We start from the raw sequence: 27,315 nt of genomic DNA, 5'->3' as shown, positions 1-27,315 counted from the left end.
TATACTATAGTAACAATAATAGTATTAGTATTGCCAGATCAATGACAAGATATACAGTTTTGTAGCTTTGGGGTCTAGTTCTAAACTGTTCTCCAGAACTTATCCATCAGGATAAGTTCACTTCTTCATCTGTTTTTTCTTCATTTCTTCTAGCATTTGTCATTTGTCATAGAGATACCTTAGAGTTGTTTTAATTTGCCGTTATCTCAAGCTATGGATACCTTTGATTTTTTTCTTCTGAAAACCACCTGTTTATACCCTTTGACTATCAAATGGGGGATGGCTTTTATTTTTATACATTTGACTCAGTTCTCTATTCAGTACGTGTTTGATAAATGAGGTCTATTCATTTCCTATGGTGCCTTTTAGCAAAAGGTAATTTCCTGATTATTCTTTTAGTAGGTCAATTTTGCTTTTGTTTTGTTTGAGATCATGTTTATTACTCCTGGCTTTTTATAATTTAACAGAAGCATATTAAAATCTGCTCCAGCCCTTTATTTTAACTGTATGTGCTTTTCTGCTTCGTGTGTCTCTTATAAATCACATTGTTAGATTCTGGTTTCTAATTCATTCTGCTATATACTTCCCTTTTATGGGTGAACTCATCCCATTCACATTCATAGTTATGTTTACTAACTGTGCTTTTCCCTCTATCCAGTTTTTTTTTTTAAACTTCTTTATCTTTCTTTTTATTCTGTTCCTCCTCAAAAGCCTATTTTGCTTATTAACCATTGTCTTTGTGCACCTCTCTTATGTGAGAAAATTTTTCACCTTCTGTCTTTTAGTTTTCTCCTTTCCCACTGTATCCCTTTTTCTTATCCCTTTTTTAAATGAGCAAATTTTACTGGTTTATTTACAGTTGTAATTTTAAAATAGTAACACAAACTTTTTACATTAATACTATGGGGGGAAAGCCAAAGACTTTGGGAAAGTTTTGTAGGGTACCAGAAAAAGGAAATGTAGTATAACAGTCATAGGGTGGAATTATAAATACCAAGTGTGTCCCAGGTATGATTTCATGCAAATGTCTTTAGCAATTCAATTCAGTTGCTTTTAGATAGTAAAGCAAATTATTTCCCAAATTAAGGTGCCTCATAACTACTTGATTCCCATTAACATAACTTAAAAGTAGTTGATTGTTAGATTCTTTTCTCTCTCCTCAAAGCATTGATTTTATATTTTATGACTTGAAAGTTTATGGATTGCTACATTCCTTATAAAAAAAAAAAGTATTCCAGAAAGTCATTCCATGACTCCAAACATATTCTAGGGCACCCTCCCAAATATGTTCAGAATGGATCAAAAAAGATCAACTAAGAAAGCAGCAAAATTAAAACAGATCATGTATGTTTCACTGCATCTTGGGAGAAGAAAAACTTTTTTCAAAATGGTTGAACTTTGAAAAGCAAGTGCTAAAATTAAATAGCATTAAGAAGCAAGGACCTGATGATAAAGCATTTCAGCTATATAGGGCTCTGATTAGTAACTTTTAGTTAGTCTCATTACAGAATAGAACCTCAGGTGAGTATAAAACAATGCATACTCATACCTATAGGTTTTGAAACGTACAAAACCAAATAGTTCACTTGTGATGGAGACGACTATTACTGCTTCTGTTTTATCTTTTTCATTTTGACTTTCAAATTTAACACATTTATCCACTTATCATAATGCTTTAATCATTCCATTTTGCTCATTACTAGCACTTAATCTAGCTATCTCTCTGGTAACTATTAGAAATGGCTTTAGTATTTTTTCTTTGGGGGCTTTAGCATTTTTAAAGCATTCCTTTGTAAGTGTTCAAATTATTCCCCCCAATTGTGCATAGATAAGTGTGTGATTTATAAAATATATTTTTACACTTCATAGTAAGGTTACATTATTCAATCAGTTAGAATCTCCATATTCACCTCATTTATTGAATTCCAGTCCTTTTAAGAACAAAAATAATAAGCAAAATATTTACTACTCTGTAATGTTTTTAGTCTTTGAAAATATTTGTGTTACCCTTCATTTTGGGAGGAGATTTTTCTAATGCTATTGACTCATATCCATGCCCTTTGTCTATGTAAACTTTTAACTATCCAAATAATGATAAAGTTCTTAGGAGTTACATTTATCAACTTCCCAGTTTACCTTTATTGAGACCCTTATGATTACTCTTTCATATTTACCTTTTTATGCTTAAGTATTTTGTTTGAATGTCATATTTTCTTTTCAGGGCTGGTCTTTTTTTTTTTTTTTTTTTTTTTTTTTAAAACCAAGAAGGCATTAAAGTTCTCTATTTCATTAACTATCCATTTTCCCACAAAAGATTAGTATTCAGTTTTACTGGGAAATTCTTGGATGTAATCCTAGCTTTGTTGTCCTCCAAAATATCATATTCTAAGTGTTCCACTCTTTTAACTTGAAGCAACTAAATATTGGGTGATCCTGATTGTGGCTATATGGCATTTGAAATTTTTCTTTTTGGCTGCTTGAAGTATTTTCTCTTTAATCCAGGAGCTCTGGAATTTGGTCATAATAAAATATAATAATCATTTTGAGATCTCTTTCAGAAAGTGATCAATAGATTTTTTTCACTTCTAGTTTACCTTGTAGAGATCTAAGCTGTTGGGGCAATTTTTCTTTGATAATTTCTTGAAACATGATGTCTAGTCTTTTATTATGGCTTTCAGGTGGCCTGTTTCCTAGTATTTTAAACTGTGATTCAGCATCCCATATGAGATCTCATAACTGAATGTGGGGATCATAAAATTATGATTTATTACCAGTATACCTTTTATAAACATATATGTCCAGGATCAATAAAAACTTCTTGGTCCAAATGGTGTTATGAATGAAAAAAAATTTAAGAAGCTGTGGTCTAAGACTGTAAATTATCTCTCTAGGATCTTTTTCTAGGTCAGTTGTTTTTCCAATGAGATATTTTACCTTTTCAACCTTTTTTTTTTTTTTTCATTCTTTTGACTTTGTTTTATGTTTCTTGATGTCTTGTGGGAATCATTAGCTTCCTTTAAATGACTCTAATATTTAAAGAATTATTTTCTTCAGGGAACTTTTTTTAACCCTCTTTTTCCATTTGTTCTAGTGTTTTAAAGGAGTTCTTTTCTTCATTGAATTTTATACCTCCTTTTCCATTTATTCTAGTCCTTTTTTTAAGGAGTCCTCATCTTCAGGGAATTTTTGTACCTCTATTTTAAGCCAATTCTGTTTTTTTTTTAGCTGCTATTTTCTTTATAATTTTTTGTATCTCTTTTACAAAGCTGCTAATTATTTTTTCAAAATTTTCTTATATTTCTCTCATTTCTTTTTTCTATTTTTTCTTTTGTCAATCTTTTTTTTAAAATTCTTCCAGGAATTCTTGTTGTGCTTGGGTCCAATTAATATTTTTCTTCAAGACCTTTTTTGTAGCTTTTTTTTTTTTTGGTCTTCCCTGTCACTGTAGTAATTTTTTATGCTCAATTTTTTTTGTTGTTAGGTGCTCGTTTTTGCAGCTTATTTCTCTCTTTGAACTTTATGTTAAAGTCAAGCTCTATATACCTTGGGATGCAGAAGCATGGTCCTAAGCCTCAGGCTTTTTTGTGTTGGTGTTTTGAGAATATTTCTAAGCATCTGCAAGTTTTTGGTGCTTCCAAACTATTGTGATTCTAAGAGAAAGCTAGTCAGTATTCTCCTGGTCTTTGCTCTGGTCTTTTTAAAGGAAAACCTCTGGTTTCTCCTCCTCCTCCTCCTCCTCCTCCTCCTCCTCCTCCTCCTCCTCCTCCTCCTCCTCCTCCTCCTCCTCCTCCTCCTCCTCCTCCTCCTCCTCCTCCTCCTTCTCCTTCTTCTTTTTTTTTTTTTTTTATAACTTTTTATTGACAGAACACATGCCTGGGTAATTGCACTCACTTCTATTCCAACTTTTCCCTTCCCTCCCTCCACCTCCTCCCCTAGATAGCAAGCAGTCTTATGCATGGTAAATATGTTATAGTATAAACTAGATACAGTGTGTGTATGCAGAACCGAACAGTTCTCTTGTTGCACAGGGAGAATTGGATTCAGAAGGTAAAAATAACCTGGGAACAAAAACAAAAATGAAAACAGTTTACACTCATTTCCCAGTGTTCCTTCTCTGGGTGTAGGTGTTTCTGTCCATCGTTGATCAATTGGAACTGAATTGGATCTTCTTTATGTTGAAGATATCCACTTCCATCAGAATACATCCTCATACAATATTGTTGTTGAAGTGTATAATGATCTCCTGATTCTGCTCATTTCACTCAGCATCAGTTGATGTAAGTCTCTCCAAGTCTCTCTGTATTTCTCCTGTTGGTCATTTCTTACAGAACAATAATATTCCATAACATTCATATACCATAATTTACCCAACCATTCTCCAATTGATGGACATCCATTCATTTTCCAGTTTCTAGCTACAACAAAAAGAGCTGCCACAAACATTTTGGAACATACAGGTCCCTTTCCTTCCTTTAGTATTTCTTTGGGATATAAGCCCAGTAGCAGCACTGCTGGATCAAAGGGTATGCACAGTTTGATTACTTTTGGGGCATAATTCCAGATTGCTCTCCAGAATGGTTGGATTCGTTCACAACTCCACCAACAATGCACCAATGTCCCAGTTTTCCTGCATCTCCTCCAACATTCATCATTATTTTTTCCTGTTATCTTAGCCAATCTGACAGGTGTGTAGTGGTATCTCAGAGTTGTCTTAATTTGCATTTCTCTGATCAATAATGATTTGTAGCACTCTTTCATAAGAGTGGAAATAGTTTCAATTTCATCATCTGAAAATTGTTCTTATCCTTTAACCCATCACTCTTCTTTACCTTGGAAGTTTCATATTGGCAATAGAGTTGCTAATCAGCATCAGCTATACTCAGTACCAGCATAGGGTCCTCTTTAATCTCTTTCTGACTAGTTGTCTGACCCCTTTACCATTTTTGGACCAAGAACTCCTGAAATTGGTGCTTCTACTATAGCCACTGGTGGTACAGCTGCTTGTGTGGGCTTTTGACAGGCCTCTCTCCAAGTGTCAAAGACTTCTGCTGACCTCTTAAGTTTTCTTAGGCTGGAAAAATGTTTCGCCCTGACTTTTTGTTAGCTCTGGTGCTCCAAATTTGATTTGATGAGTTATTTTAAAATTGTTTGAAGAGGAATGTTGAGAGAATTCAGCTGTGTTGCCTCTAATCTACTCTCTTGGCTCTGCCCCTCCCACTTCCTCATTTCTTGTTGCACAATAATATTCCATTATATTCATTTACTATTCCCTAATTAATGGGCACTCCCTCAGTTTCCAATTCTTTGTCACCACAAAAAGAATTGTTATAAATATTTTTGTATCAGTGGGATCCTTTTCATCATTCTTTGATCTTTATTGTATAGACTTAGTAGTGGTATCACTAGGTCCAAGAATATGTCCAATTTTTTGGACATAATTCAATTACTTTGGACATAATTCAGGATAATTGAATTAGTTCACCCATAGCCCCTCTAGCATTTGCCATTTTCCTCTTTTTGAAAACTTTATAAATCTAATGGTTGTGAGATGGTATCCTAGAGTTGTTTGAATTTGCATTTTTCTAAGTATTAGTTTTTAGAGCATTAAAATTTTTTTTATCTTGATAGTTCTAATGGCTTTCCTTATGGTAATATGATATGTTTTATATAGCAGAATTCAAGGATTTTATGTATACACAGGACTAATAAATGGTTTAAGTCAGGATGGAAAAATATTCTTAAAGTATAAGTTCTTTGCTCTCATAGAAACCCATTTAAGTATGCCAAGCACTTGTTTTCTTAATGTAGAAAACCAAGAACTAACCACAAGAATCTGAATAAGTTCTCCTCTCCTCTTTATATAATTAGTATATCCTTGTCATTCTTTGCTGTGGATCTTTGCCTGGAATTTTCAAATAAGGATAATACAGGGTTCAGTTCAGGAATGGGCATTCTATGGTCTAGAAATGTCAAAGGATCCTTAAAGTGTGCATTGTATGTCTCTATATCCCTAGAGTACTCAAGAAACTGGATGAGGGTAAGACCACTTCCAGAAAAGATCTTTTTGCCATATTCAGTACTGAGTATAGGACAGAGAACCTTTAGTTTACAATAAATTGATGTTAAAAATAGAACTGTTATAGTCTCCATTGTGAAAGTTGTTTTTCTTCCTAAATGTGCATGATGCCTTATTCTTTGCTAAGAAATCAAGCAATTTCCTCTGTCTGGGATTGGGGTGTTTGAATTTTAAAAAGCCCCAGAGTCTCTCCTATTATATCCACATGACCATACAAAGACTTACTTTAGAATGTTTGGGGAAAGGAGACCCTAACCCTTGTATATCAACATTTCAAAATCCTATCCAAAATTTGATTTATAGATATAACATTAAAAATATTGACTTCATTATGTATCACCAAGAAAAACAGAACCTCTTTGGAATTAACAATTTTCCAAGTGTACATCCTTAACTCTATATTGAATTTATTTGGTAATTTTGTCTATTCTAAATATGCTTATATATGAATTTATTTCTCTTGTTAGAATATAAGCTCTTTAAGAATAAAGATAGTTTCATTCTTTGTATTTATATTTCCAGAGCTAGTGTAGTATCTAACATAGAGTAAGCATCTATTAAGTAATTATTGCTTTATATGGAGTATGGAGTAGGAAGAAAAGGAGAATGTGAGAGATAAAGAGAAAAGAAGATGGGATTAAATAAAAATTATAGCAGATAATTTTGTAATGAACATGTACTTAAGACATCCTAGAATCCTTTCCCAACATATTTCTGGTTCTACCTTTTTATATGCTCATGATTGAACCCAGACAGTGAGATGAAGCAGGCACAGGAATAGGAGGATGGGCCTGAGAGAAAGGGGTTTATGGAGGAGGAAGAATTTGTTATGGCAAGACTTGGAAAGCAAATAATGCTGTATTTATACATTTGCCAGCAGCCAGCCATATGACCTAGAACATAATATGCTCAGAAGCTTAGTTTTTTCTATTTATAATATGGAAATTTTTTTCTTTCTTTTTTCCATTGACAATACAAGGATGCATATGATAATACATATTTTATGATTTACATGTCACTTTTTCCTTAACAACTCTGGGAATAGATTTTATAAGAGATAGCCTATCTACCTTTGCACTGACTTTCCTTCATGCCTGGAATGCACTTCCTCCTCATCTGTTTCCTTGAATCTTTTTCTTCCTTCAAGATTCAAATCAAGCACCACCTTCTACTTGAAGCTTTTTTTTTTTTTTTTGATCCTTTCAACTCCTTCTTAAATTACCTTGTATTAAATTACTTAACATTCTTTTTTATGTAACCTGTATATTTGCTTACATGTGTGTTCATCGTTTCCCCCATTGGCCTGTAAGCTCTTACAAGTTGGGAAATTTTCATATTGCATTTCTAGCCAGCATCCTCTTATCTCTCCCCTTGAGTTCCCTCACCCCCTTCCCACTCCAACTTGCCCCTAGGTCTCCTATTTCTGTTGAGAAAGCCTTTTCACTTCATTTTGCTGGGAACCAGTCCTCCACAAAATATCTCTTGGTCATCTTCTCTTTACATCATCTTCTCTTTACACTGTCTGTACTCTAACATCATCTAAATCTCTATACTTCCAACTCCATGCTTGAATTCTATTCTGTCTTGCTCCCTATCCCATCTTCCATATCTACTAGGTAAGCTTTGGCCTTCTGTTTCCCAAAATTATTCCTCCAAGTTTCTTTGTAACCATACTATCCCTTCTCCCCCTTTTCAGGTCCCTTGTATATATTGACCTCTCCTATAAAAATGTAAGCTTCCTTTAGGGCAAGAACTGTCTTTCTTCCCAAGTCAACAAACACTTATTAAGCACCCGCTCTATGCCAGGCACTCTTGCAAGTGCTGGGGATACAAAGGCAAGAACAATATCCCTATATCCCTATAGCTTGGTATAGAGTCTAACACATAATAAACTCTTAATGAATGCTTTATCTCTCTATCTATTTAGCTATCTCCACATTGTCTAGCATACAGCAATTGCTTAATAAAACTTTTTTTTGACTGATTGATGCTCATTTTTCAAATGAGAACACAAGCCCAGAAATGTACTTGCTTAAAGCTGCATAGTGAATGACAGCTGAGATTTGACCAACTTTAAGTCCACTATTCTTTAATGCTTCCAGAGCTTCTTAGAAGGAAGATGGAGATGAATTTGAGATTTGCCATATTTGGAGAGAAACATGTATTACATATATTTTTTTCTAGGGGGATCATTTACCACAAATCTGAACCTAAGTTTTGTTACAAGGACCACTCAAAGAGAATGTAAATGTGTTATCTTCCACTAAAACTTCCCTAGAGGGAAATTAGGACTGGAATTCTGTCCAAATTTCAAGCAGGTTGCTGGGTTTGGGCTAACTCTGAATGTATGTGTATTTGTATGAAACTTCTAGCACTTCCTTCCTGCATTTCTGAGGAGAGGGGTGGGGGTGAAAGGGGCAGTAGTGAAGAATGTTTCACTGTTTTCCTTTGAGGGAGGAAGAAAGCTGAAGAAAACAAGAGATGCGATCCTAAGTAAATACTGACCTTTTATTTCTGCTCAGAGATGTTTTTCACTGCCTGGAGCCTCTGGGGAGTAACAGCATCCTCCTTGCTATTGTGCTGCCTACCCCAAAAGGGGGCTAAAGTTCAGCTTTTATGATGTTCTCACTCTGGGCTTATGGGAATAGAGGCCACATTCCTTCTCTTAGGGTCAACTGAGTGCAAAAGACAGCAAAATCCTACAGGCTATATGGTGTAACCTTAGGGCATTAGGCCAATTCAAACTGAAACAGAAATGGACAATTTAGGTGACTCTGAAACCAACCAACCTGTTTCTGTAAAGTAATTCACATCATGGTGTGGGAAGGAATATTTGGTGGACTAGTTGGGGACAATAGCTTTCTTTGAATTCTGGTGTCTTGCTATCTCATAAAAATATTACTTATTGCTGTCAAAGTACTCTTAAGTATTTTTCCAAGTACTCTTCTTAAGGAATTCTTGCTGTGTTCTTTTCTATATTGTCTTGAGGACAAACCCAATCAAATGTCTTTACATTTTAAATGGAAAGGTTTTTATCTCATCAACACATTCATCTTTGGGTCAAACTAATTTTTTATCCTCCAAGTTGCTGCCATGATGTCTGGAAGTGTCCTACCTTTGTTACACCCAGAATGCTTCCCAGTTTATGATCTTTACCAATCTTCTTAATGGAAGTAAGCTTGTTCCAGACTCTCACTAGCTTTACAGTATGCTATGAATAACTGTATGGAAATAGGTTGATTGATTTCAAAGTCAGCTAAATAAACCATTTCGTTTCAGTTTGAGTTGGTCTCATACCTAAGATTAGACCATTTAGAGTGTAGGATTCTTCTGTCATTATCAGTTGACCTCAAGAGAAGAAATGTGAGGTCTAAGAAGAAAGGGTTAGAGGGATCAAAGAAAGTTTATAAAAGATAATGCATTTATGTTAGGTTTTAAAGGATGGGTAGTAATTCAAAAGGCAAACAAGCAGAATCTTGACACTAGTGTTGAGTTAATTTGATTGCATTGGTTCCTTGTAGGGTGCCAGGAGAATTATGAAACCTGTTCTCTCTAGCTATTAAGGCATAACATTCAGTAGTGTTTGTGTATTTTGTCCATGCATGGATTTTCTCTACCATTATCCAGCCACCAAAGATACCAGTCTTTTTTTTTTTTTTTAATGGTTAAAGCATGATTTTTTATTAAGTTTGACAGACCATCCATTTAAGAAGTATTTAAATAGTTAATATTTATTATAATAGAGTTTGTGTTTTAATTATTTTTTTATTTAGAATTTTTTCCCACAGTATATATGCATGAGTAATTTTTTTTTTATAATATTATCCCTTGTATTCATTTTTCCAAATTATCCCCTCCCTCCCTCCACTTCCTCGGATGACAGGCAATCCCATACTTTTTACATGTGTTACAATATAACCCAGATACAATATATGTGTGTAAATACAATTTTCTTGTTGCATGTTAAGTATTAGATTCCGAAGGTATAAGTAACCTGGGTAGATAGACAGTAGTGCTAACAATTTACATTCACTTCCCAGTGTTCCTTCTCTGGGTGTAGTTGTTTCTGTCCATCATTGATCAACTGGAAGTGAGTTGGATCTTCTTTATGTTGAAGATTTCCACTTCCATCAGAATATATCTTCATACAGCATTGAAGTGTACAGCGATCTTCTGGTATTATTCATTTCATTCAGCATCAGTTGATGTAAGTCTCTCCACGCCTCTCTGTATTCCTCCTGCTGGTCATTTCTTACAGAGCAATAATATTCCATAACCTTCATATACCATAATTTACCCAACCATTCTCCAATTGATGGACATCCATTCATCTTCCAGTTTCTAGCCACTACAAAAAGAGCTGCCACAAACATTTTGGCACATACAGCTCAAAGATATCAGTCTTAATCTTGATGATGATAACAAAGGTAGAAGGGGCATATCACTTTCCAGTAACTTTTTTATAATTTCTTGGGAACTGGACTAGCTAAGAATAAGATCATTGTTGCAGAATTAGAGGTCAAAGGAGGGGAAAGTCTCAATTTATACCTGTACAACATGCTTTAGATCTACTTATTTTCTTCATTATATCCAAATGTTAAAAATTTTAATTTCTGTAAAAACCACAGGGATGCTAATCATTGCAGCCCAAAACTACAACTCAGCATCACTATGGAAGGAGTGTGCATATGAGAAGAAAATACCATCTCAAGGAGACATACGTAGCCACGCTATGAAACTCCATAGCATCTATAGCACTGCAAAAGTCTTCATGAGAAAAATTCAAATCTATAAGGGCCTCATTTAAGTTAAAGAACTTTCCTCTCAGTCAGAGGAGGACATCCTCTCTGATTTGACCCCATGGTTTTTCAGAGACATTCTCAGCCAGGGGAGGCAGGAATTGAGCAGCACTAAGCATATTGAGTATAGACACACGTAAGTAAAGACCAGTGTTTTCTGGTCATAATTCTGGATCCACATCTCAGTATGGTATGAAATGTTAGTCTAAACCTAATTTCTGCCAAACTACTCTCCAGTTTTCTCAGTAATTTCTGTTTAATAGTGAATTCTTATCTAGTATTCAAGTGTTTGGGTTTATTGAACACTTTGTTAATTTACTAATCTTTTTCAATGATCAAAGTCTCTATTTTTTAACTAATATCAGATGGTTTCAATGATTTGTAATGTAATATAATGTATTGTATTATATGTAATATAATCTGAGATCTGATACTGCTATGCTCAAGTTACTTTCCTCAAAACAACCCTGTGAGGTAGTTTTAGTATTTTTATTCCTATTTTACAGGTCAGGAAACTGAGATTGAGAAAAATTAAGTGACTTTAAGTTGTCTCCCAGCCAAGTAAGTGTTTGAGGAGTAAAATTAATTTTCTGATGAAAACAATGTGAATACACAGAGAATTCAAAAACCAACTTAGATTTCTTTTCTTTTTTTTTTTTAATAAGTTTTTATTTACCAGATATATGCATGGGTAATTTTCCAACATTAACAATTGCCAACCCCCCTGCTCCAGCCTTTCCCCTCTTCTCCCCCCCCCAGATGGTGACCAATACATACTAAACATGTTAAATTATAAATCAAATACAATATATGTATACATGTCCAAACAGTTGTTTTTCTGTATGAAAAGACTTGGACTTTGAAATAGTGTACAATTAGCCTGTGAAGGAAATCCAAAATGCAGGCGGACAAAATTAGAGGGATTGGGAATTCTATGTAGTGGTTCATAGTCATCTCCCAGAGTTCTTTCGCTGGGTGTAGCTGGTTCAATTCATTACTGCTCTATTGGAACTGATTTGGTTCATCTTGTTCTTGAAGATGGCCACATCCATCAGAATTGAACATCATATAGTATTGTTGTTGAAGTATATAATGATCTCCTGGTCCTGTTCATTTCACTCAGCATCAGTTCATGGAAGTCTTTCCAGGCCTTTCTGAAATCATCCTGTTGGTCATTTCTTACAGAATAATAATATTCCATAACATTCATATACCATAATTTATTCAGCCATTCTCCAATTGAGGGGCATCCACTCAGTTTCCAGTTTCTGGCCACTACAAAGAGAGCTGCCAGAAACACTTTGGCACACACAGGTCCCTTTCCTCTCTTTAGTATTTCTTTGGGATATAAGCCTAGTAGTAGCACTGCTGGGTTACAGTTTGATAACTTTTTGAGCATAGTTCCAAATCACTCTCCAAAATGGCTGGATGTATTTAGATTTCTTAATTTTTTTTTTTTTTTTTTTTGTATGGAAGATGGAAGAAAGGGCAGGTGACAGAGGATGTCTATAAAAGCCTGTCATGGTCTTTAAGAAAAGATGGGAGCACTAATTTTGGAATGAGTGAAGGCTAACAAGGAAAGCTAAAATCATCAAAAAGGGTTGCTTTTTAAAAAGCTCTCCTAGAGATCATTATACACTTCAACAATGATACTGTATGAGGATGTATTCTGATGGAAGTGGATATCTTCAACATAGAGAAGAGCTAATCCAATTCCAACTGATCAATGATGGACAGAATCAGCTATACCCAGAGAAGGAACACTGGGAAATGAGTGTAAACTGTGAGCATTTTTGTTTGTTTGTTTGTTTTTCTTCCCAGATTATTTTTAGCTTCTGAATACAATTCTTCCTTTGCAACAACAACAACAAAATTCGGTTCTGCACATATATATTGTACCTAGGATATACTATAAGATATTTAATATGTATGGGAATGCTTGCCATCTAGGGGAGGGGGTGGAGGGAAAGAGGGGAAAAATTCGGAACAGAAGGGAGTACAAGGAATAATGTTGCAAAAAAAAAAATACCTATGCATATGTACTGTCAAAAAAAAAGTTATAATTATAAAATTAATAAAAAATAAATAAAGTTAGCTAAAAAATTTTAAAAAATAAAAAAAATAAATAAAAAGCTCTCCTAGGAAAAAGATAAAGTTCAAAGACAGAATCAGGCCTTCACTTCATGTGGAGTGGATGATGCCAAAAGACAACTGAGAGAAGACAGTGGCTCAGTTTTTGCTTTTGTTTTTTCTGCCAAGGAGATTAACCTTTGAACTGAAAGGGACAGAACAAAAATAACTATATAATTTGAAGATTTAAGATAATCATGAGATTTATAAGAGATTGCTTAATTATCCTTGATAAATTCAAGTCACCTGGCCACATGAACATCTTGAGTTCTTAAACAACTTGACAGAGGTCATCAATTCAGAAATATTCAGGAGAGTGTAAGAGATAACCAACGGTTTGGGAAAGGGCAAATGTCCCAATTTTCTTTTTTCTTTCTTTTTTTTTATTATTATTATAGCTTTTTATTTACAAGCTATATGCATGGGTAATTTTTCAGCATTGACCCTTGCAAACTTTCTATTCCAACTTTTCTCTCCTTCTTCTCCCCACCCCCCCCCAGATGGCAGGTAGACCAATATATGTTAAATATGTTAAAGTATATGTTAAATACAATATATGTATACATATCCATAGTTATTTTTCTGCACAAGAAAAATCAGACTTAGAAATAAGGTAAAAATAACCTGAGAAGGAAATAAAAAATGCAAGCAGAAATTGTCCCAATTTTCAAAAAGAAAAATATGAACCCTGCAAATTACAAGCCAGTTAGCTATACTTTAATAGCTGGCAAAACCTTATTACATTATCAAAGAGATGACTGATCAGTTTCTAGGAAAGGGAGCAGCAGTTGTAAAGAACTGATGTATTTTCAGCATATCATTTCCAGACAAACTTTGTTTTCTTTTTTCCATAAGTCATAGAATTAAAACTAAAAGAAAACTCAAATTTTCCATATACTCATTTTATAAATAATAATGATAACAATAATAATTAGAATTATGATGATTATTATTATAGATAACATATATATAGTGTTTCCCTATGAGTCAGGCATGGTGCAAAATGTTTTAATAGTTACTTCTTTTGTTCCTCAAAATCCTAGGAGGTAGGTCCTATTATTTTCCTCATGAGAGTAAGTGACTTGCCCAGGCTCATATATCAAATCCATGTCTGAGGATAAATTTGAACTTAGGTCTTTTTTATTCTAGGCCTGGTGTTCTATTCTATTCATTGCAATATCTAAGTGCAAATGAGGCAACTGAGGCCCAAGGGTTGTGAATTGCTCAGTGGGGAACAATTTACAGGTAACAAGTATATGACTATTTTACTTTTCTGCCTGAAAACCTTTTTTCTTTCAAAACTCATCTTAAGCACCCTCATCTACATAATCCCTTCTTGATCCCATTAGTATCGCATCCCCATCTCAAAAAACTACCTTGCATTCATTTTGTAAACATTTTGTATGTGTTTATAAACATGCATATTGTTTGCTCTGGTAGAATATATTGTCCACAAGTACAGGTTGTCCTTAGTGTTTTTGAGTCATGTTTAACTCTTCCTCAACTCATTTGGACTTTTATTGGCAAAAATATTGGAAGGATCATTTTTTTTCTCCAGCCCATCTTACAGATGGGGAAACTGAGGTCAAGCAGAGTTAAGTGACTTATCCAGTGTCATAGAACTACTAAGTATCTGAGACTGGATTTGAGCTTATATGTTCCTGGTTCTATCCACTGTGCCACCTAGCTGCCTTAGTACAGTCTCTTTATTTTTATTTATGTATTTATATTTTATGCATACATATATCTGTATGTATATATATTTTTAAATTATGTATTTATAACATAAAGAGACTGTTCCCTTTTGACTTTGCCTTATTTCTGGGAGTTATGTGTCTGGGGAATACAATGTGTCCCTGTCAAACTATATCTAAAACGTCTAGGAAAAACATTGATAATCTGGAGAACATCCTTGGAAGGGCTTCAAAGATGGTGAAGAGGCTCAAGTGCATGCCATTTAAGGATTAGCTGATGCAACTGGGGTTGTTCAGGTTTGAAAATAGAGGATTTGTGATACATGCGCATGGTAGCTGGCTGTTACCAGTCAAGACCTTAAATTGTATTATTTGGCCCAGAACTTGGAGCAGCAGGTGAAAGTTACAAAGGAATCCATCTCAGCTTGATCTCAGGAAGAGCTCTCCACAGTCAGAGCTTTTCTGGCATGTAATTGGCTGCCTGTCCAGAGGTAACGGGAGCCTCATTTCAGGTTTTCAAGTATAAGCTAGATGACTGTTTAACAGGTATGTTGTGTTACAAGTCATTGATGTCCCATTGAACTATGATATTTTGTGATTCTCTGAGGGTGGACTAAAGTCTTCCTTTAACAAGCATCAATTACATAACCACTAGCCTCCTGATTCTTCCTCTTGTCCTGACATCTGTCTCCCAAAAAAAACTTTGCTTTGTAGTTTTTTAAGGTCTTTAACATTTAATTTTGGATAGGGTAGCTTATTTGTTGACTTTTTTCCTCCATTAGAGTAGGGGCTGTGTCTTATTTACAATTTGTATCTCCTCTAGGAGGCACAAAACACATGTTTATTGAATGAATGAATGAATGAATGATGCCACAGGACATACTTATATGGAAAAATACTGCAGGCCATTCTTGAGCACTCATTCTTTGGGCCTTGGGCCAAGAATAAGCGGGTACAGTCACAGGAGGAAGTTCATCTGAAGATTCCAGTGCACTTCTCAATAGCTCTTCTGTCATAGGTCAGAAGATAAAGTAGAAGGGAAATTCCTCTTAATTCACTTTAATTCAACAAGAATCTATTATATATTCAGTATATGTCAGATACTAGACAAGTTGCTGAGGATGCAAAGACAAAAATAAAATAGTTTTTGCCCTCAAGGAGCTTATATTCTTATAGGAGTAGCGTGTAAGTACAGTGGGAAAAAGGGCTGATATTGGGATGTAAAGAAAGACCCAAGTTAAAATCCTGCTTCTGACACTGTCTGATTTTGAGAAAGTTATTTGGCCTATATACCTGGGTTTCCCTTTCTGTAATATGAGGTTGTTGTTCAGTTATTTCATTCAAACCCCATTTGAGGTTTTCTTGACAAAGATATATGTATGGTTTGCCATTTCCTATTCCAGCTTATTTTACAGATGAGGGAAACTGAGACAAACAGGATCAAGCATTTTACCCAGGGTTACAAAGCTTTTTTTTTTTTTTAGTATCTGAGACTGGATTTGAACTCAGATCTTCCAGATTCCAGACCTGGGCTTTATCCACTGTGCTATCCAGCTCCCCCTTGTAATATATACTATGAAGTCAGACCAAATGGTCTCTAAGGACCTTTCCAGTTCTAGATTTATGATCCTATAATAAATAAGAGCAAAATATATACAAAATGAAGTCAGAGTGATTTTTTGATTGGGGGGAGGGAAGGTAAAGCACTAACTTGGAGAAGGAAAAATGTCAGGAAAGGCATTTTTATAGGAAGTGGCACTTCAAGTGAGTCTTAAAAGGAGCTAGGGATTCTAAGAGGTGAAAATGAGGAATGAGATCATGTCAGCCATTACTATTCAGGAATGATTTCCAATCACAGTGTCCTGTGATTCTTCCTGTATATTCACACTGTGTTACTTCCTTCAGTGTTTTGCCAGTTTGAATACTTTACTCTTTCCATACTTTAATTTTTGTGAGTTCTGGTGTCCAAAGCAATTCTTCACCTTGTGGCCAATTTTCTCTTGATGCACCGAACCTTTCTGCACTCAATTTGTCCAACTTTCAGGCAGCAAACTTTTTCAAATGATAAGACACATTTTATGTCTATGCCTACTCTCAAATACTTTTTAGCTTGATTTAGGACTTGTGAAAGCTCCTGTTCTACTGGCATATCTTTTAGTAACATGATTACTTCCATACTGTAATAAAGCACTTTAGTTTTAAAAGGAAATGTTGGGAAACTCAAGGCCAGGAAATATTTTTACCCATAATCATCTCTTTCCCAAAGCTTTCTATATTCTTTTTTTTTTTTCCTGTACTATATTCAGCAGAGGTAAGCAACAAATGGTTCATTTTCTTTGTTCCATGCCTGCAGACCACAATTCAGATTCCATAATTCACTGACTATAAGATTGAGTCACTGTGAAGACTAACCCAATAACACTAGCCCCAATAAGAATCTGTTTTAGAGAATCTGTGGAAGGTATCTGGAGACAAAAGTAGGAGGATTTATAGTTATGGCCTTATATCCTAAGAGTGAATAGATGAGGCTGGCATTGATCAAGTTAGCCTATAGTTTACCTTTCATCTCCAGTTTCTGTGACTCTTCTTGACCCTGGAAATTCTTTCATCTCCCCCATGGGAGTCTATTCCCCAATTTGAAAAATGTTAGTGTATAGTCTTAATTTTGCCTTTGGATTTGACAAATAATATATATTAGTTTCAAAGCATTACTTCTTGTCCAGTTGAATTTTCCTCACTCTATTCTTATGACATCACTTTCATTCCACTGTAGCACTTTATACAGGGTGGTCGTGAGCAGTCATTGGTGGGGGGGGGGGAGATAAAATGTGTTTTCTTCCTTCCTTTTCCCTTCCCTAGGGCTAGGAAAGTATTTTCCTATTGAAATGTCCGTAGTTCAAAAACATTTTCCCCCCTAGCCCCAACCCCTTAAAACCAACCTTTACATTAACAAATAAATAAGAAGTAAAAAATTCAGTGTAACTAAAGTTCAATATGTTCAAAGCTTTCATGATTATACTGAAGGCTTCCTTGGGAATTTTGGAAACCTTGTAAGCAGAATTAAAATAATTTCTCAGCAATGAGAGAGCAAGCTGGGGACTCTCCAACAGATGTAATCACTCAAGGAAAACTTTGTTTGCCTTGGCTGAGTTACTCCTTCATTTTTTCCCTCTTTCATGCAACCGCCAATCCTCCCCTCCTTCGTTTTCCCTTATTCCCCCCTCCCCCTTTCTTTTCCCTCCCCTCATCTATTTCTTTCTTTGTCTCTCTCTCTCTGCCTAGACACTCGATGCATTCTGGATCAAACAATAGCAGCTTGGCTACTTCCAAAGCCAACAGAAAATCCAAATGAAAGAAGGGGGCCTTTGGTTGTCATAAGAATTCGTGGCTACTCACTTCCTAGAATTAAACCCTCAGCTCTGATCTGTAACCTAGCCAAGTCTAAGACAATGACAGGGTTTCCATTTTGTTCCTTTGATAGAGACTTAGATACGTGCTCTAAATGGAAAAACAAAACCTGCGTCATGATAGAGAGACAAAATCCAGTTTCTCACATGGTCAGTCCATTCCCCACTTGTGGCACGTTCCCCACTTACCAGCACCCAGACTATTTTGCATTCCCAGGCAGAATCTTAAAGTCAGGTTTACACTGTGGAAAATATAATTGTTATTTGTCTTAACTATTAGAGCACTTTGTCTAGTAATAGAAACTACATGTAGATGATTGAGAAAAGGTTATGGCATGGGTGATTTAGAAGAGGTCTTTTTGCTATGTAGTACTACAGTTATTAGTTATTATGGCAAGTCATTTATATATTTCATGTTTTCACAAAGAGATATGTGTCTATATGAAATCATATTGGACTTTTTTCTTTTAATTTGAAGAAATGTAATCTAGAGAAGACAGAAAAGATACTCAAGTGATATGAAGAGAGATCAGTGAGTTATGGAAAGTAATGATGCATTGAGAAAGAGAAAGGTTGAAAAAAAGTATGTGGTTTAGTGGAAATTTACTGTGGGAGTCACCTGTGGAGAATGGTTTGGTTGAACAAGACTTTACCTTGGAATGTTCATCTCTTATCCAGTACCTGATGGTATCTCAACTCTGATCATCCCTGGGCTCCATTGTTAGTTACATTTATGTTACCTACAACTGCTAACTAAACTCACAGGAAAGTGGACTACTTCCAAAGCCAGCTGTTTTCTTAGAATGAATGATGTGCCTGATTGTAGTGTGACCTCACAGTTGTAGGCAGAAATTCCTACTCCACAGTAGTTCAGGCAAGCCCAAGCATATTCTGACCAAAAGATTTTGGGTTGAGAAGATTGAATCTGAGATCAGGTCTGTCTAGGAAACTATACTTACCTGATTTGATGCTTCTTTTTCTCAGTGATAGTGCTGGACTAATATGGGAACCTTGTCTTTCTTCCCAACAACCCATTCTTTTCTGTTTTCTAGCTCCTCACACATACTTTGGACCTCTTCTGTTCTCTTCTAGTGGCATCATTCTTCTACTTCCTTACTGTTAGAAGTTTTCCCTTCAGTGACAGAAATTCTGAAAGAAATTGCTAGGTAAAGAAACAGTAAGAGCTTTAATACGGTAAATGAGACCGTGGACCATTGGAGAAATTTAAAATACACTCATAGAAAATTGGGAGTTTAGCCTAAGAAGTAGGGGTTGGTTTTTTGGGGGGAAGGTACTAAAATATAATTTTTTTCTTAGAAATTCCAATTAATCTTAATACAATAGCATAATAAAACTTCCCAATGAATATCACCTTGAGTATCCTTAACAAGTGGGAAGGAACATTCAGGCACAAAGAATCCAAGGGACTTGTTGAATTGCTCACAACTAGCTGTCTCTCTTCTTATTCCAAGCCTGGGCTAGGTCAAAAGGCCTTGTTCATTCTCATGTTCATAAAGCCTTTAGAACTTGGGGTTTTTCAGTTCATAAGCCATTTAGTATAAATGTTTCCATCAAAGAATTACCTACCTAGTAGTTAATTACTAGCCTTTTTGATTGAGGGGGGAAACAGAATAGGCAAAAAGAAATAGTTAAGTGTACTTGTCTTAAGTTGGATATTTTAATATTCTCTTAGCTAAAGTGGAAAAACACCCAAAAAATTAACATTTGAATTGAAACCTGGGGGAACTAGGAGTAGTGATTTTTCTTAATGGTTCTTTTTAGTTGAGTTAAATTTTATTCTATTTTAAATTATATTTACTTTTTGAAATTACCATTAAAAATGACAAGTATGAGATACTATTTTCCTCCACTTCCAGCCTACACACAGTCCTCTGTTACTTTGCTAAAAACAGGTGAGGTTTTCTTGTAAGCAGGTGGACCCTTGTGATGAAAATTTAGTCACCTCTGCTTCTTTTCTTCAAATTGTTGTGGGTTTGGGGTTTAACTGAAGTATTTATCAGCCACATAACATTTTATTTCATCTGGAAGACTTGTTAGAAGATAGCTTTATTTAATTTCCTCATGTACATTATTTCAGATAATCTATACCCTCTTGTTGCTGAAATCTTAAAGCTTTCAAAAATGTCAAATAACTTGCTTATCTTGTTCATTCAGATAAACACCTCTCAACATCCTGTTTTTCTTATGTCATACGAACAGGAAGGGAACAATTGTTTGAAATGTGCGTCAACAGTAGCTGTAACCAGGCAATTTCTGAGTCTCCCATCTACCATAGAAACTTAGGACTATATGCTCCATATGTCTTGAATATAGAGACAACTTAGTTTGAAAATACGTCTTGGGGTAAAGGATGAAAGCTCCTGGGAAAGCTTGCTGGGAATTTTGGTAGGAGACCTAATAGTCCTGGAGGGAAAATCATATGGTCCCATCTGAAGAGGAAGAAATTATTTAGGAAAACTTTCAAAGACTATTTTGGAGAGACTCTGGAACCAATGGACAGCTACTTGATGTCAAAAGAATACAAGGAAGGTTCCTGTATGTTCCAATGTACCCCTATAATGAATTTAAAGGACACAAGAGGAGAGTGATGGGATAGGCAGGCATGGATGGGTTGTGATCTTTATCACTGGAGGAAGGATGTAATACATCGAACTGGTAGAGAGTACAGTAGAATGTATTGTAGCTTATGAGAGAATGTAAACTCTTTGAGAATAAGGGCTGGTAGTTGGTTGTGTTTTTTGTTTGTTTGTTTTGGTTTGGTTTTTTGGTCTTTGTACTTCCAGCACTTAGCACTTTGTTGGTGTTTAATTAGTATTTGAAATGAAATAATAACAAGGTCTGGAGATCAAAGGGACCATTTAAAAACAACCCCATCTGTTTACAGATGAAGAGACTGATTCAGAGAGAGGTTATATGATTTGTCCAAGATCCATATAGATAGTAAATAGTAGAATTGAGAATTCCAAGTTCAGTATTCTTGCCATTCTGCCATGTTAGGACATAGAAAAGAACAAGGTGCTTTGGAGGGAGGAAGGGATAGAGAAACAGTGATAGAGAGTGCTACGTAGTATTTGTGATGTATACACTATTACGTTTGGTATGTACTCTACAAGATTGGGGACTTTTTTTGTTCTTTTTCCTGAATCTTATTCCAGAACACTTTATGACTTTTCTCCTGTTCTTACTTGTGTGAGAAGGATCAATTTAGATTGGGAAATGATATTGGAGGTTCTAAATTCCAATGTCCTCCTATTATATATAAGTAAACTGAGGCTCAAAGGTATGCTATGACTTGCTTAGAGTTGCATGTACTCAGATGATGTACTCAGATGAATTTGTAGTCTCATGAATATATGTGATCTTTCTAATAATGCTAGTCTCACTAATTCTGCCCATTCTCTGTGACTCTTTTCCATGTCATCTCAGTAGTTCACCAAAATGCCGAGACTTTCCTTGCTTTCTTCTCAAGTCATAAAAATACCAGTTGAGCACACAGGTTGTCAGTCTTTATCTTTTATTGACTAAATGAGTAGACCCACTTATTTTTTTATTTTATTTTTTTAATTTTTTTGCTTTTTTTAATTGAGGCAATTGGGATTAAATGACTTGCCCAGGGTTACACAGCTAGGAAATGTTAAGTATCTAGGACCAGATTTGAACTCAGGTCCTCCTGACTTCAGGGCTGGTGCTCTATCCACTGCTGCCCCGACCTGTTTATTTATTTATTTATTTTTATCATGTATCATCCTTCATTCCATGTTCCCTTATTTGGTATGTGCTGCAATCTGCATATACCTCCCATAGGTCTTTTCATTGTCTTTTGAGTAATACTTATTTTTAAATCTAATGAGATTAACTCTACTGAGTCATTTTACATGACTCATCATACAGCAACATTGATAAGATATTGTAAATAAAAAGACAGATCTTCATTTCAGGAAGAAATTTGGGGTCATTAAAAGAATTTTTCACTTTCCTGAAGGCAATGTAGCCAATTAATCTCCTACTGATTATTTTATTCCAGTTTATTCATTCTCACGTCTGCCTCACATATGCATGAGAAGTTCTACAGGTTATCTATATAATAATAGCATGTCATAATTTAGGCAAATAAAATTCATTTATTTGGTTTTTCATGTGTGAATGGTAATACCAAACTCTTGCAAATGGTATGGGTCTCATTTAGGAGGTTCTGAACTGTTTCAAGGCTTGGTGCAACCAACATGTTATATGAAAGGAAGAGCATTTGTAGAAGCTATCCATTTTTACCTGATCCTTCCTTAATTTGAATTTTATGCTAAATCTACTGCATGAAATCAATGAACAACTTTGATTGGTGTGTCTTTCCCTGTGTTATATTTTTTATGAATTGTTTTTTCAAAATTTAAATTATTATTGAATTTTTTTAATCATTTAAATTTTAGGGTTTTTTCCCTATTAAAAAATAATTTATTCCAAAAGGATACAGAAATTTAAAATTAAATTCTTTGGAAAAGGAAGGAAGCAAATAAGCATATGTTAAATGCTTATTATGTATATTCATATATAGTATATAGCCCACAAATATTATATATATTAATATGCATGTATATGCATATATTTTAGATAATATTTGTAAAGCACTTAGCACAGTGCCTGGCACATAGTAAATGCTTACTAAATGCTTTCTTTATTTCTGTAAACATACTCTCCCTCTCCCTCTCCCTCTTCTTCTTCCATCTCCCCCTCCCTCTCCCCCTCCTTGCCTCTCTCTATTTAGTACAGTTCCATCTCCATTAGGGAAATTTTTCCTCCAACAGAATCTCTTGTTGATTCCTAAAACTACAGCTATGCTTAACACTGGAGGAAACTTAAATGTGTTATCTGTTTTTTTTAATGTAGTGAATGAGGGTAGGAAATGAGAATAATATTCATTTCACTAAAGTCACATTTTTTTTCCATCCAAAGAGCACTTTATATATATTATGCATATATAATTGGCATATTAGTTATTAATAATATTATATATAATTATACATTTATACAAATATATATCATATTCATAAATATGTAACATTTATATTATATACAAATATATAATTATACTTTATATTATATTTAATTATATTATATATAGTTATTATAATATATTAGTAGCAGAAAAAAGTACTGAAATTTTGAATAAGGTAAAAATTCAATTATATTTTAAATATTTGTCAGCTAATCTCCCAATAGCTGAATTAAGGAAGTCTTTGAATTAAAAAGTGCTTTAATTTCCAAGGAATTTTTCTTCTTTACCAGATGACAGAGGATTATATAGATTACCCTCTTCCTCAAGGCCAGTGATACTTGAGTTAATTGTCATCTAGAGAGTATTGAGCTAGGCCAGAGTGATAATCATTCAAAAGAGATAGCAAACTGTACAAATTATCAAAATGGTGATGCTGTTCTACTATCCTGATTAGGACTTTTGGGATGAATTAGGGGACAAAGATGCTAACATGGCTGGAATATAACTGTCACAGTGATGAGCACCAAGAGGACTCTGGTTCTATTTTCTTAACCAGCTCTCTTTATTCCATCAATTTAATTTTTTTTAATTAAAGCTTTTTATTTTCAAAATATATAAGTGGGTAATTTTCAACATTCACCCTTACAAAATCTTGTGTTCTAAATTTTTTCCATTCTCCTCACCCCTTTACCCTAGACAGTAAGTAATTCAATATATACTAAACATGTGCAATTCTTCTATACATATTTCCATAAATATCATGCTGCACAAGAAAAATCAGATCAAGAAGAAAAAAATGAGAAAGAAAACAAAATGCAAGCATATAACAAGAAAAAGAGTGAAAATACTATGTTGGGATCCACACTCAGTGAATGGTTCTTCCTGCAGTTCTTCCACTGGATATAGATGACTCTCTTTATCACAAGACCATTGGAACTGGGCTGAATCATCTCATTGTTGAAGAGAGCCATGTCCATCAGAATTGATCATTATATAATCTTGCTGTTACCATGTATAAATGGTCTCCTGGTTCTGCTCATTTCACTTAGCATCAGTTCATGCAAGTCTCTCCAGGTCTCTGAAATCATTCTGCTGATCATTTCATATAAAACAATAATATTTCATAACATTCATATACCATAACTTATTCAGCCATTCTCCAATCGATGGGCATCCATTCAGTTTCCAGCTTTTTTCCACTACAAAAAGGGCTGCCATAAACATTTTTGCACATGTGGGTCCTTTTCCTTCCTTTATGATCCCTTTAGGATATAAGCCCAGTAGAACATTGCTGGATCAAAGTCTATGCACAGTTTTTAGCCCTTTAGGCATGGTTCTAAGTTGCTCTCCAGAATGGTTGAATCAGTTCACAACTCCAACAATGTATTATTGTCCCAGTTTTTTCATATCCCCTCCAAGACTTATTGTTATCTTTTCCTGTTATCTTATCCAAGCTGAGAGGTATGTAGCGGTACCTCAGAGTTACCTTACTTTTTATTTTTCTGATCAATAGTGATTTAGAGCACCTTTTCATATGACTAGAAATGATTTCGATTTCTCTATCTGAAAATTGTTCATATTCCTTTGACCACTTATCAGTTGGAGAATGGCTTGAATTCTTATAAATTTGAGTCAATTCTCTACATATTTTAGAAATGAGGCCTTTATCAGAACCCTTGAATGTAAAAATTTTTTCCCTATTATTGCTTCCCTTGTAATCTGGTTTGCATTGGTTTTGTTTGTACAAAACCTTTTTAACTTAATATAATCAAAATTATCCATTTTGTATTCAATAATGTACTCCAGTTCTTCTTTGGCCACAAATTCCTTCCTTCTCCACAACTGTGAGAGGTAAACTATCCTTTGTTCTTCTGATTTGCTTATACTGTCACTCTTTATGTCTAAATCATGAACCCATTTTGACCTTATCTTGGTATAGGGTACTAGGTATGTATGGGTCAATGTCTAGTTTCTGCCATACTAATTTCCAATTTTCCCAGCAGTTTTTGTCAAATGGTGAATTCTTATCGCAAAAGCTGATGTCTTTGAGTTTGTCAAATACTACATTACTATAGACATTTGACTATTTTGTCCTGTGAATCTAACCTACTTCACTGATCAACTACTCTATTTCTTAGCCAGTACCAAATAATTTTGATGACCACTGCTTATAATATAGTTTTAGGTCTGGTACAGCTAAGCTACCTTCAATTCCCTTGAAATTTTTGACCTTTTGTCCTTCCAGATGAACTTTGTTATTATTTTTTTTCTAGCTCTATAAATTGATCTCTTGGGAGTTTGATTGGTATTGCACTGAAAAATAGATTAATTTAGGGTCATTTTTATTATATTTGCTTGGCCTACCCTTGAGCACTTGATATTTTTCCAATTGATTAGATCTGATTTTATCCATCAATTTAATTTTTAAATATTTAATTCCCCATTTCCTACTGATGAAGTCTTAAGTAGCCAGGTAAGCTTTAGCAGAGAAAGCCTTAAGCAGTGTTAGATTTATAATGCTCCCTAAGCTAGCAAGAAGGATACCGATGTGTTAAAGACTTTTCTTCTGAGAAGTGCCATGTATGCCATGTCATCTGGTAAGGTGAAACCAGGAGGTAAAAAGGGGCTTGGCCTCTGAGGCAGGAGGTTTTGTCTTTACCGGTGTTTCCTTGAGATGGCGAGGGGTGTGTCCTCTTGCTAGATCTTTTCTTAGGAGGAAGCACTAACTCCAGGTGTCTCCCTTCTGTGGATTCACCTACGCAGTGCTGAGTGGGCAAGGAGGAGAGTAAATATAAATGGCCAGCTTTGAGTCCATAGACGGAGAAGAATGCAGAGACATACGCACACTTGCTCTTACTTCCTGCTAACCCCTGCTGAGATTACCAATAAAGAAAGGTTTGGCACCTTAACATCGGCTTGTTTTCATGTCTATCTGGGGAAGATCGGTGTGTATGGCCCTGGCAGTCAGTAGCCTCAGAGGGAGGTTACACTGTTCGGATCTTTAAATGAGCATTTTGTTTTTAAGTAGGTCTTTTCTTCAAGTAGACTTGTGATTACAAATCTTATCCCAGGTGAGGGTTTCTAGAAACTCTTTCTTTACTTTTCCAACCAGTAAGCCAAATTATGATGCCATACCCCCAGGTTATATTTCGTTTATCTTTTATAAACTCTTGGTTGATGACATGATAAAAGATCTTTTCAAAATCCCTTTCAGGGTTGCCCTGCCAAGGTGTCCTGCCTCTTGATGTCCTTTTCACACATTCCCTCCTACCCCTATGCCTCTTTCTCTTTGTTGTAGCTCTTTTAAGGTGCTAAATCCCTTCTAGGGTTAGCTCACCAGTCAGTAGTGCAATCTGCTATCCTACTAACCCCCTTTTTGGGTTAATCCACTAAATTCTATGGATTTAAACAGCCAATCCGTGGCATACTCCTACTTCAGGGCATAGTACCTTTAATAGGGTCTTTTTCCTACTTAATTGCTAGTTTCCCTAGGGAACTTGGCTTTTTTTGTTAATTGTTAAAACCCCTTTCCTTGCAAATTCATATGCTAAATAGCATTCCTTTGTACCTGTGGACATGATTGTTTTATGTTGTGAACTGAATCTCTGTTATGCTATTTTTACATGTTATTCTTTTCACAATCAATTATTCTTCCAAAGCTATTTCATATTTACCACTCCTGGTGTCTGTAACATCTTCTCATATATAAAGATACCTTTGGGCAAAGAAAATGCCACTTGAATTCTTTACATGTTCCTTGCTCCTCATTTTTCGATCTAGAAATTGCTACTCTGCCCATCACTAGGCCAATAAGCCATCTTTTGTAACAAAGAAAGAAAACAGTTAAACAAAATTAATGCATGAATCAAGTCTGGCACTTTATGGAATGTTTTATAACCATTCTGCTAAGAATGAAATGAAATGTCTTTTCTAGGGCCAAACTTACTCCTTATAATTAAATAGTTTTTAGTTTCATTTTTTGTTCTTTCCATTCACATTTCTATAGTTAATGTATATTTTATTTTCCTAGTTCTAATTCAACATTGCATTAATTCACACACATATCTTCCCATGCTTCTCTGAATTTTTCAAATTCATTGTTTTTTATGACATGATAATATTTTATTACATTTATTGATCACAATTTGTTTAGCTTTTCCCCTAAAGATAGGACTCACTGTTTTCCATTATTGAATCC

At 34.9% G+C, this 27,315-nt stretch overlaps 1 protein-coding gene across 5 annotated transcripts in view; it reads left to right on the top strand.

Moving 5' to 3' along the window:
* EXD3 (exonuclease 3'-5' domain containing 3) overlaps positions 1 to 27,315 on the top strand; it is a 407,975-nt gene that overhangs the window by 110,148 nt on the left and 270,512 nt on the right. Inside the window, exon 1 of one of the 5 annotated variants that reach the window (XM_074289061.1) lies at positions 14,135 to 14,250. The exons of the other annotated variants lie outside the window; for them this stretch is intronic. Within the exon in view, the coding sequence (XP_074145162.1) occupies positions 14,196 to 14,250 (55 nt within the window). The 5' untranslated portion in view covers positions 14,135 to 14,195. Of the gene's footprint in view, positions 1 to 14,134; positions 14,251 to 27,315 lie in introns of those variants that run through there. 5 annotated transcript variants of the gene reach the window in all.

Source organism: Sminthopsis crassicaudata, chromosome 2 (genome assembly GCF_048593235.1).
Source record: "Sminthopsis crassicaudata isolate SCR6 chromosome 2, ASM4859323v1, whole genome shotgun sequence".
Taxonomy (NCBI): domain Eukaryota; kingdom Metazoa; phylum Chordata; class Mammalia; order Dasyuromorphia; family Dasyuridae; genus Sminthopsis; species Sminthopsis crassicaudata.
The sequence above is the reverse complement of the archived record's forward strand: the minus strand, read 5'-3'. Positions and strand labels throughout refer to the sequence as shown.